Raw genomic sequence first — 10,379 nt, 5'->3', positions numbered from 1 at the left:
CTGACACAGACTGACAGATTAACATGTTAAAATAATGGTATAATAATAATAATAATAACAATAATAAAATAACCCAAAAGGTTGCATTTCATTTATTCAGGACTAGACAAAAATATTGAGTTTGGGTATAATGCGGGAAAGTTGCTTACCAGTTACACAGTTACCACAATTCCTGCTGTTAGGTGGGGACTTGCTTATTGCAACGATGGACATTAATCAGGCTTTTAAAGATTTCTATAGCATGTTATATATTTTTTATGGAACCATTAGGGCTTCCTCAACTAACAGATGAGTGGAGTGATCTTCTAGATGCAGATATTACTGTTGAGGAGATAAAGGGGGTTATCAAGGCTCCGTCTTCAAATAAAGCTTTACGGGGGGACTTTTTCAAGTGCTTTCTGGTACTTACTGAGTCTCATATGGAGCAACTGTAACAAAACAATTTCCTTCGGGATAATAAAAGTATTCTGATTCTAATTGATTCTTTGTGACAGAGCTAGCTTCTCCTTTGCTAGAGGTATACCGGAAGCCGACTCTGAGGCCCAGAAGCAGCGGTACAGATTTATGGGCTTGTTTCGGATTATTTTAGGTTGGGTAGGAGAACCAGACAGGGTTCACCTCTCTCTCCTTTGCTCTTCTGTTTTGCTATTGAGCCTCTTGCAGCTAAATGTGGGGCAACTGACTGATAAATTGATGTTGCACACCGATGACCGTTTATTGCTGGTCTCCCACCCCAGCAGGTCTGTGCCTTGTCTTCTTGGAATCATAGAGTCGTTTTCAAAATATAGAACAAGCTGTGGTGGGCCCTCTATTACCCATGCAGGTTTTGTCTTCTAAACTAACAGAGCAAAGAATTTATATCTCAAAATTACGACTTTTTATTTCACAAGTATGACTTTGTATACCTCTTTCACAGGCGGAAACGGGCTTCCATATCCATTTACACCACAGTAATTCATATAAAAGAATCAGCTGATTATAACAATAATAGAATTGTTTATTTTCTGATTACGTCATTAAATTATACAACAATGGTCAATGAAATTGACCATAAACAGTCATTGGTCAGTTCCTGGTTCCTCTCAGTCCCGGTTCTTGTCCAGCGGGCCCAGCAGAACCGCCTGCGCCTCCAGCAACGTGGTGTCGCTCCGGGCTCCCAGGAAACGGCCGGTCAACTCCAGGTCCTGCAGCCGCAGCCGGACTCTGCTGCCCCGCTGCAGCGTCTCTGCTCCGTCCGCCGGCCGCCGGCACACGCAGTGAAACTTCCCGCCGAAGTCGATGTACAGGTCGTCGTGCAGGACGTGGAAGATCCTCCCGACCACTACTCGGTCCTTGGCCGGTCCCATCTGAATCAGCGGGGACCGACGAAGCAGCGAGGCGAAGCTGTCATCCTGACCCGAGGAGGAGGCTCTTGGGGCGGCCGCGGAGTCCGCCGCCTCCCGCCGGAGCTCCGACTGCAGGTCGAAGGCGGCAGCGAAGCCGGATCTGGGTCTGTCTGCGGCGGGCTGGTCGCTGCCGGAGGCCGCGGAGTCTGCGCTGAAGCTGCGGGCGGAGAACCGGCGTCCGCATCGGGAAACTGCTCTCCACAGCGCCGCCATGTTGTCCGTGAGCCGCACGAGCAGGACGGAATCAGTCTTTAACTTCCGGTACAATTTACCATCATAGCGTCATCTTGCGTCCAATGGACGCAACATTATTTTCTTTAATGTTGTTTAAATGTGTCATTTTTATGTGCCGCTCTTTGCCCTTGACGTGTCTCGGGAATAAATAAAGTTTTCTGAATATAAATGTGATTTGTTATTATTGTTATTAATGTCATTATTACTGCTGCTACTGCTAGTGTTATTAAAGAAATTTAATTTTTTAGGCAGCGGGATGACGTAGGATGACGTAGGACCCCTGGCGGAGGAGTTAAGAGGAAGTGTGGCTGCGCATGCGCTGAGCTAACTTAAGTGTGTTTCTAAGATGAAGGTCTATGTGAACATCGCGAGGATCCGCAGTTCTTCGGTGTTTCCAGACGGTTCTGTGGTCAAAGATGTTCTGACCCGGTTCGTCCAGCTGCAGGTGAGACACGGAGACACGGAGACACGGGGACATATAGAGGCGGGAAAAGTGAGCCGTGCCGAGCACAAGTGTCTCTGTTAGCCGACGAGCTAACGTTAGCTAACAACAGAGGAGTAAACACGTTCGTTAAGTTTGTTAGGAGTTAGTTTAACTCTGTGATACTCACTCAGTTAGTTTAACTTGGCGTTAACCACTCAGTCACGTGATCATTGGGGTTGTCAGTTAATATAAGTTAACATGGATCTAAATAGTAGATGAATCCAGTAGATGACAGTGTTGTAACAGTCTGCCGTTAATTCCCCACAGAATAAGAATTAGTATTTAATTAAACTTAACATTTATGAAACTGTAAATAATTTGAGAAACAAATGTTTAAAATCACATTTACTTAGAAAATACGTAAGAAACTTAATCGTGTGTGTTTGTGAACAGGGCGTGTCCTCTGAGGACTTTTACGTCATCAGAAATGGTCGAAGATCAGATCTGGAGGATCCTGTGCAGCATGGAGCTGTCTATCACCTGCAGCCCCGTCTCTGTGGAGGGAAGGGAGGTGTGTCCAGGAAATACACTGATCTAGCTTTATGATCAGCTGTTTGAACTCTGACCCTGACTCTGTGTTTTTGTGTGTGTGTGTCAGGGTTTGGCTCCATGCTGCGAGCTCTCGGTGCTCAGATCGAGAAGACGACAAACCGTGAAGCGTGCAGAGACCTGAGTGGACGCCGCCTCCGAGACGTCAACCATGAGAAAGAGTGAGTTTTGTAAACCACTCTCTCATTTTGTCACTTCAGTGTTTGAAATCCTTTGTTCAGATTGACCTCAGTGACACAAAGTGACCACACAAAGCAGCAGAGGACCAGCAGCTGCTGTGTCTCCACCAGCTAAAATCCCTGATTTTCTCTGAGGTTTGGTGTGGGGACTCCTCTTCTGTGGTGTATTAAACCGTGTCTCTTCTTCTTCTGTGGTGTGTGTGCAGGATGGCAGACTGGCTGAAGAAGCAGGCGGAGCGTGAGGCAGAGAAGGAGCAGCGCCGCGTCGAGCGTCTGCAGAGGAAACTGTCTGAACCCAAACATCAGTTCACTGACGCTCAGTATCAACGTCAGTGTCACGACCTTTCAGAGAGACTTGAGGAGTCTGTGCTCAAAGGTACATACACACACACACACACACACACACACACACACACACACACACACACACACACACACACATCCATGATGTGACCTCAGCTCTTGAAATGGCTGCCGCTCAGACTACAGCCCCAGTGATGTCTGTGGGCGGAGCATGACCTCCCGTGTGTGTGTGTGTGTGTGTGTGTCAGGGCTGCAGGCGTCCTCTAGTGGACAGGTGAAGGTGGACGAGGCGAGTGCAGCAAAGAGACCAAACCAGGTTCAGAGCGGTCCACAGGTGAAGAAGAAGAAGAAAACGGAGGCGGCGGCTGTTTTCTGGTCAGTCTGGGTTTCTTTCTTCTTCTGTGTTTTTTTTTTTGTCGGTGATGGAGGGTTTGGTTTTTGAATCTGTCGTCACGGTTACAGGACGGGTCTGGACGAGCTGAGCTCAGAGGATGACGATGATGAGTCCCCGTCAACGTCCTCTCGCTGTGACCTGGTTACCATGGAGACTCAGATGGAGGAGGTGGAGCCTGAGCAGAGCAGCAGGTAGAGTCCAGATCCACTGAGTCCAGACCCAGGTTATATTCCTTTATTTCCACCCTTTAAATACATTTGTCTCTTCTAGGTCATCTTCTGCAGAGTCCACATCATCTGAGGACCAGGAACAGAACCCTGCAGAGTCCACATCCTCTGAGGACCAGGAGCAGAACCCCGCAGAGTCCACATCTGCTGAGGACCAGAAACAGAACCAGAACCCTGCAGAGTCCACCTCCTCCGAGGACCAGAACCCTGCAGAGTCCACCTCCTCCGAGGTCCATAACTCTGCAGAGTCCACCTCCTCCAAGGACCAGAACCCTGCAGAGTCTCAGCAGCAGGTCAGTTGTGAGGTGCATTTAAACTCCGTAGCGCCGCCCTTCAGGTCACAGTTGTTTAGTTATTTGAGAAATTAAGAAAAACAAGTTTAAAAGTTTGAGGAAACAAACAAACTTTTATTTATTGGATCAGTTTAAATGGGTGTGTCACTCATGTGTTGCTCCTCCTCCTCAGTCTGTGCTGTCAGTGGACGCGGCGTCATCCGTCCAGCAGCTGGAATCTCTGGGTCTGGACGTCCTAAAGAAAGAACTCGTGTCTCGGGGGTTAAAGTGCGGGGGAACGTTATCAGAACGCGCTGCCCGTCTCTTCTCAGTCAGAGGACTAAGGCCCGACCAAGTGGACCCTGCGCTGCTCGCCAAACCCGGCAAGAGCAGGAGGAAGTGAAGAGGTCAGAGATCAGACCATCCCGAGCTGTGTCACAGACTCTAAAGTTTTTATTTTTATTTTTTTTTAAATATGATGTCACCATTAAGTAGCAGCAAAGCATGATGGGAGGAGGCGTGGTCAGAAGCCAGGGTTCCAGGAAGTGACCTGCGGTCTCTCCACGTTCTCAAAGCAGACGATGACGTCGCCGGGTCTGAAGTCCACGTCCTCGCCCTCGTCCGTCGACAGGCCGCATTCCATTCCCGCTTTCACCGTAGGAACCACGTCTCTGTGGTGACGCAGCGCCAGCACACGACCTGCAGGGAGTGCACTGTTAAAATCTAGCCATGTTACTGAGCACACACGGGGTCTAGGACTCATTCTGGTCCTGGTCTCACTCACCCTCCCAGATGGTGTCCTGTCCTCGGATCAGTCTGAACTTGTGTTTCTGGTCCAGCAGACCTTTGTGGACCTGACACCCAGCCACAGGAACCTTCTTCTTCCCCACAGAGACCTCGAACACCGCACATACGCTGGCCTCACCTAGACCAGTAGGTGGCGACAGGTGAGACGGGAGTTTGGCAGATAAACATGTTCAGCTGTGACTCTGCGTCTTCACTCACCGATCACGTTCTGTGAGCGGAGCGGCTGAAGTTTCCCGCTCAGCTCGTCCTTCAGCTCGTCCACCAGTCTGTAAATGATGGTGTGGAGACGCAGGGGGACGCCGTGCCTCGCTGCCAGCTGCAGTGCCGCCCTGCTGGCTGTCACGTTAAAAGCATAGATGGAGCCTGGAGAGTTCGACATGATCAATAGTCACGTTGTATTTTTGTTGAATAAACTTGTTTTCAAACTTTGTCTCATGAAGTTGTTATGAGTTTTTAAGATATCTTGACGCCATCAAACCACCAGGTGTCTCACTGAGCGCTGTACCTGCGAATGTTTCCGCTAACTTGACGTCACTTTCGGAAACTTCTCCGATGCCGAAGTGGATGACGTGGAGCTCGCACTGCTGCTGAGCGTCGTAACTGTCCAGGATGTTCAAAATGGCTTCCACTGACCCATCCACGTCACCTGCAGGTCAATTTTATTCAGTTTCATCATCACAAACATGATCTCAGGTCTCTGTACATAAACATCATTGAGCAGAGAAAAGAAGAAATCTCTGACGGAACCAAAGATGTGCAGCATCTGCCTCGACCGATTGGGGTGAAAGGAAAAATGGGGGACAGGAGAGATCAAAGAGATTTACAACAATTATATCAACTTATAAGTTTATACAGAACAGTCACTGATGACATGTTTATACAACTATGATGTCATTTAGAGAGGAAGAGAAAGAGAAAGAACAAGGTTAATGACAGTCCTATTGATACAGTACCCTGAGTGTGACAGAGTGCAGTCTAGGTCTATAGCAGCATAACTAAGACATGGTCCAGGTTTTCCTGAACCAGCTCTAACTTTAAGCTTGTTAAAAGGGACATATTATGCAAAATCAACTTTTTAATCATTTCAATACTTATATTTGGGACTCTGGAGGCCCTACCAGTCGCCAAAGTGTGGAAAAAGAATACTCAGTCATGTTTTCATGGTCCCCCTTAGTGTAAGTATAGGCGATAAAACACTTGATGTTGAATTCCCTGCACTTATGATGGCAGCATGCGCATTTCACCGCAAATGTTACCAGTAAGTTTACTTCAAGAGCTCCACCTTAGCTCCACCTTGTGCCTGTGAGAGTGCAGGCGAGGGAGGAAGAGCGGTATTATGTCAACACGGAGGGACAAGTGTGCTGTTGGTGGCTGCACAGTGGAGCACAGAGGATTTTATATATGAAGCTAATGTGCCGGATAAAGTCAGCAAACGTGTGTTCGTGTGTTCGCACCACTTCACATCAGACTGCGGCCAGCGGTCGTCGTATTTAGTCAGGGGACGTACAAACACACACATTGTTAAGAAAAGGTCATAACTGACCATTCTGACACGTCCTAATTAAAAATTTGTTCAGTACGTCCTCCATGACCGGCACACAGACTCAGTCTGATACAGTCACATACAGCAGCTGTTTATGCAGCTTGCCGCTGGCGATCAGCGGTGCTGCACTGTGTGAATGTGAAAATCAGTTAAAAAGACATAGGGACAGCACAGCTGATCACCACCGAGAGATGAATAAACTGCCGCTGTATGTGACTGTATCAGACCGGTGACGGTATGCTCCGGAGCTGGCGATCAGTCACATACAGTGCCAGTTTATTCAGCTCGCCGCTGGCGATCAGCGGTGCTGTCCCTATGTCTTTTTAACTGATTTACAGTTGGACAGTGTTCGGCTCAATCCTTATGTAGGACGTCTCTTCCTGTGACGGCACTCTCGCTGTTTTCTGCGCACGCTGCCATGTTGATATTGTCAGAGAACTAGTGGAGGGAGGGGGAGAGGAATAGAGCTGAGGGAACAGAAGCTGAGCGAGTGAGCGCTGTAAAGAGGACAAATCAGAAACCCCCTGGAAGAAGTGGGTGTGTGTTTGCCTGTGTCTCATTTGCATATAAAGGGACCATGCACAAAACCGAGCATTCTGAAAGGGGCGGGTTTAGCAGGGTTATTGAACTACTATGATGCTTCATCCTTATGGTATTTTGACCAAAGCATGTCACTGACATGTTCATTAGGACACCAGGGAACTATTTTAATGGGGGAAATAGGGTATAATATGTCCCCTTTAAGCAAAAGTATTCACCACTTTTAGTTTATTGATAGTAACAGTGGGTAGATAATCACAGAGAGTGCAGGAGACACAGGAAGTGGCACAATATGTCCTCACAAGGTCAGGTGACTTTGGACCAATCAGAGCTCAGTTTCATACCTTTGATGATGAGCGCCATCTGCAGTTTCTCGTCCTGCGTCTTCTCGCTCGGCTTGACCAAGGGCTTGTTCTTGTTTGCGTGGTAGAGCGCCACCTTCCTCTTTCTCCAGCTCAGGTGAGAAAACTCCGCCCTCTCTTTCCTGTACGACTGCAGGTGCTGCTGCTGCTTCAGCTCGATGGCACTAAGCTCCTCCTCCATCTTCTGCTGCTCTTCCTCGCTGCTCCTCCACGTCACCACCTCCCGTGCTCGCTGCTGCTCGACCACATGATAAAACACGAAAAACAGTCAGAAATACGGCAAAATGTGAAAAACACGAAAAACATAAAAAATACCACAAATCATAAAAAAGGGCCGTAACGAAAAAATTTGACAACTTAAAAAAATGTAAATGTTATGATTAAAAAGACTTGTGAGGTCAAAGGTCAGCAGGTTTCTGACCTCAGACTCCACCTCCAGGATGACCTCTCCAGCAGAGGGAGCCTCCTTCCACCCAACCACCTCCACAGCACAGCTTGGCCCCGCCTCTTTCACCGCCTGCCCATTCTCATCAAACAGGAGACGAACTTTGGCCCAAGTCTTTCCCGCCACGAGGACGCAACCTCGCTTCAGCGTCCCCCGCTGGACAAGAGCCGTCGTTACAGGGCTGAGGACAAAGACACAAACGCGTTAATGTGAGTGACCCTGGTTCTCTGATGAGGTCACATGTTTCTCACCCTTTGCCTTTGTCGGTGCGGCTCTCGATGATCACGCCCTCCACGTAGCCGCTGGGTTCCGCTTTGAGCTCCATGACCTCAGCTAACGCCACTGTGGCCTCGGTCAGAAGTCGCAGGTTGTCTCCCTGGTAACGACATGACAGGAAACCTTATGGTCAGCTAAGGTTCCTCCCCCCCGTGTGTGTGCGCTCTGACCTTCAAAGCAGACACGTGAATGGCCTGAACATCGCCGCCGAACTCCTCGCAGACGACGTCGTGAGCGAGCAGCTCCCGTTTGACTCTCTGAGGGTCGGCGTGGAGTTTGTCGCATTTATTCACCGCCACGATCATCGGGACTGAAAGGACAACAGAGGAGTGAGAAGAGAGTAGGACAGAGCAGCAGTGACAGACAGGGAGCGCTCTCTGACCGTTAGCTCTCTTGGCGTGCTGAATGGACTCGAGCGTCTGGTTCATGACGCCGTCGTCTGCTGCCACCACCAGGATGACTATGTCAGTGACGCTGGCTCCGCGGGCTCTCATGGAGGAGAAGGCGGCGTGACCAGGTGTGTCCAGGAAGGTGACCTTCTCACCTGAGGGCAGCTGCACTGTAAAAACACATCAATAACTTTATCGGCAACATTCACATAAACAGTGTTCAAAACAAACCAATAATCAATATCAAACAGGAAGCTGACGACAGCCAATCAAATCATGGAAGCACATTTAAAGGTACAGTGTGTAAAAAGTGTGTAGCCTTCAGCCAGCATTGAGTTTGTCAAACGCAGCTTTGTACGGGCCATTTTCTATCATCTGTATTACTTTTAATCTTAAAGCACTTTGGTAAACCCTGGTTGTTTTAAATGTGCTCTACAAATAAAGTTTGAGTTGAGTTGAGTTGAGTTAAATATCGTGTCGATAAAGTTGTTTCAAACCTAGAAAAGCTCCTATGTGCTGTGTGATTCCTCCGGCCTCCATGGACACCAGCTGACTCTTCCTCAGACTGTCCAGCAGAGTTGTCTTCCCATGGTCCACATGACCCATGATGGTCACCACTGGGGGGCGGGGCTTCAGGCTGCTGGGATCAGCTGGTGGCCTGTGGAGGTCAGAGGTCACATGAGCATGAAAATGATTCAACATTTACAGAGCTAACAACGGCTGTGATTGGATGGTCTGTAGCCGTGCTGTGATTGGTCAGTCTGTAGTGATTGTCTGTAGTCTTGCTGTGATTGATCGGACTTCCTGTCCCTGCTACCTCATGTGGACGTCCCTGTTGGTCCTCTCTCTGCTCGTGCTCAGATTGGTCCATCTGAACTTCATCCCTGATCTTGTCACAACCTCTTTGATCCACTTCTCCGACAGAACCGAGTCCGGATCCAGAGAGTCCACGTCCATCGCGGTGTTCATCAGAGCCTCGAACACGTGATCTGGAATTCAAAACAACTTTATTGATGTGGCCCCACACAGACAGCATCTGTGTCTCTGTCCTGATTGGTTCTCACCACAGTCTCTGTTCATTGCTGCAGCGAGAGACGACACCGTCATTCTTTGACTGATCTCCACTTCCTGTTTGTCCACTTTAGGTTTGACCTTAGGACTCCTCTGCTCTTTCTTATGACCTTTGACCTGCAGACACGTCACAGCTCGTTTCCTGACAACTCAACGTTAACACACAAAGTCTGATATAATTATAATATTAATAATAATATAATTTTTTTATTCATCGTTATCGTTGTTGCTGTCCTACTGTCCTGCTGTCCACAAAACAATAAACAAAAGTCAAAAGTTCAAAAGTCCAGACACAAATGTCTCCTGTGTTTCATGTCACATGTGAGGGACACAAGTCCAGACTCTGGACTGAGACACAGGTGCTCACTCACCTGTTTGGAGGCCAACTTTCTGTTCTGACCACAGCGGAGCAGGGGGGCGGAACTCTGAGGTGGACACAGGAAGCCGTGGAACAAAACAGAGTCTGCGTGGACGAGACGCCGCGCCGCTCGCACCACAGAAGACATTACCAACATAACTGTAGAGTGACATGGAAAGGGGCGGAGTCACAGAGAGACAGAGACAGGAAGACAGACAGAGGGACGGCAGGAGACAAAACAATAATGACGTCAGTCCTTAAACGCATCTTATCGAACAATACGTGAGTCACGTGACTGCAGCACTCATGGCGTCACAATAACGTTCTGATTCAAACAAACACGAACAGTTCACGCTTCGTTAAAAACACAAGGTAAAAAAAACAGAGCCACGCGCCGTTCAGCGTCATAGCCTCATGACGTCATGTAGGAGCAGATTACCTTCAGTTGTCACGTGTCACAGAGACGTTTGTCTCGTCTCTCAGCTTATCTTCATCGTCTCACAGGGAGCCGCCATGACACTTCACGGACTGAGCGGAAGCGGAAGTCAGAGCCGCGGCCGC

General features: G+C 48.6%; 3 protein-coding genes across 3 annotated transcripts; 1 reads left to right on the top strand and 2 right to left on the bottom strand.

Annotated features, from left to right (window-relative positions):
* Positions 1 to 76: 76 nt before the first annotated feature.
* On the bottom strand, positions 77 to 1,642 carry mrps28 (mitochondrial ribosomal protein S28). Its single transcript, XM_044027437.1, has one exon. The coding sequence runs from the start codon at positions 1,596 to 1,598 to the stop codon at positions 1,083 to 1,085; it is 516 nt and encodes a 171-aa protein (XP_043883372.1). The 5' UTR covers positions 1,599 to 1,642; the 3' UTR covers positions 77 to 1,082.
* Positions 1,643 to 1,930: 288 nt separating this feature from the next.
* sde2 (SDE2 telomere maintenance homolog (S. pombe)) lies at positions 1,931 to 5,264 on the top strand. The gene is made up of 8 exons (XM_044027436.1): positions 1,931 to 2,064; positions 2,497 to 2,614; positions 2,702 to 2,813; positions 3,038 to 3,207; positions 3,383 to 3,509; positions 3,597 to 3,719; positions 3,799 to 4,048; positions 4,221 to 5,264. The coding sequence occupies exons 1-8, from the start codon at positions 1,966 to 1,968 to the stop codon at positions 4,428 to 4,430; spliced, it is 1,209 nt and encodes a 402-aa protein (XP_043883371.1). The 5' UTR covers positions 1,931 to 1,965; the 3' UTR covers positions 4,431 to 5,264.
* Positions 4,142 to 10,365, bottom strand: mtif2 (mitochondrial translational initiation factor 2). Its single transcript, XM_044027435.1, has 14 exons — positions 10,258 to 10,365; positions 9,832 to 9,977; positions 9,454 to 9,577; positions 9,207 to 9,378; positions 8,887 to 9,047; positions 8,383 to 8,559; positions 8,171 to 8,310; positions 7,976 to 8,100; positions 7,701 to 7,905; positions 7,262 to 7,514; positions 5,340 to 5,480; positions 5,033 to 5,197; positions 4,812 to 4,952; positions 4,142 to 4,726 (listed from the first exon to the last, which is right to left on the bottom strand). Exons 2-14 carry the CDS (start codon positions 9,973 to 9,975, stop codon positions 4,551 to 4,553), a joined length of 2,124 nt encoding a protein of 707 aa, XP_043883370.1. The 5' UTR covers positions 9,976 to 9,977; positions 10,258 to 10,365; the 3' UTR covers positions 4,142 to 4,550.
* Between the last annotated feature and the right edge of the window lie 14 nt (positions 10,366 to 10,379).

Source organism: Solea senegalensis, linkage group LG6 (assembly GCF_019176455.1).
Source record: "Solea senegalensis isolate Sse05_10M linkage group LG6, IFAPA_SoseM_1, whole genome shotgun sequence".
Classification (NCBI taxonomy): domain Eukaryota; kingdom Metazoa; phylum Chordata; class Actinopteri; order Pleuronectiformes; family Soleidae; genus Solea; species Solea senegalensis.
The sequence above is the reverse complement of the archived record's forward strand: the minus strand, read 5'-3'. Positions and strand labels throughout refer to the sequence as shown.

Bases quoted from the DNA above. Each gene is read 5' to 3' on its own strand.
- sde2 (XM_044027436.1), top strand. From the start codon at position 1,966: ATGAAGGTCTATGTGAACATCGCGAGGATCCGCAGTTCTTCGGTGTTT. The intron at 2,814-3,037 runs GTGAGTTTTGTA...GTGTGTGTGCAG, and splicing joins GACGTCAACCATGAGAAAGA to GATGGCAGACTGGCTGAAGA. The intron at 3,510-3,596 runs GTCAGTCTGGGT...TCACGGTTACAG, and splicing joins GAGGCGGCGGCTGTTTTCTG to GACGGGTCTGGACGAGCTGA.
- mrps28 (XM_044027437.1), bottom strand. From the start codon at position 1,598: ATGGCGGCGCTGTGGAGAGCAGTTTCCCGATGCGGACGCCGGTTCTCC.
- mtif2 (XM_044027435.1), bottom strand. From the start codon at position 9,975: ATGTTGGTAATGTCTTCTGTGGTGCGAGCGGCGCGGCGTCTCGTCCAC. The intron at 8,560-8,886 runs GTTTGAAACAAC...GTGTTTTTACAG, and splicing joins GCACATAGGAGCTTTTCTAG to TGCAGCTGCCCTCAGGTGAG. The intron at 4,953-5,032 runs GTGAGTGAAGAC...CTACTGGTCTAG, and splicing joins CCGCTCACAGAACGTGATCG to GTGAGGCCAGCGTATGTGCG.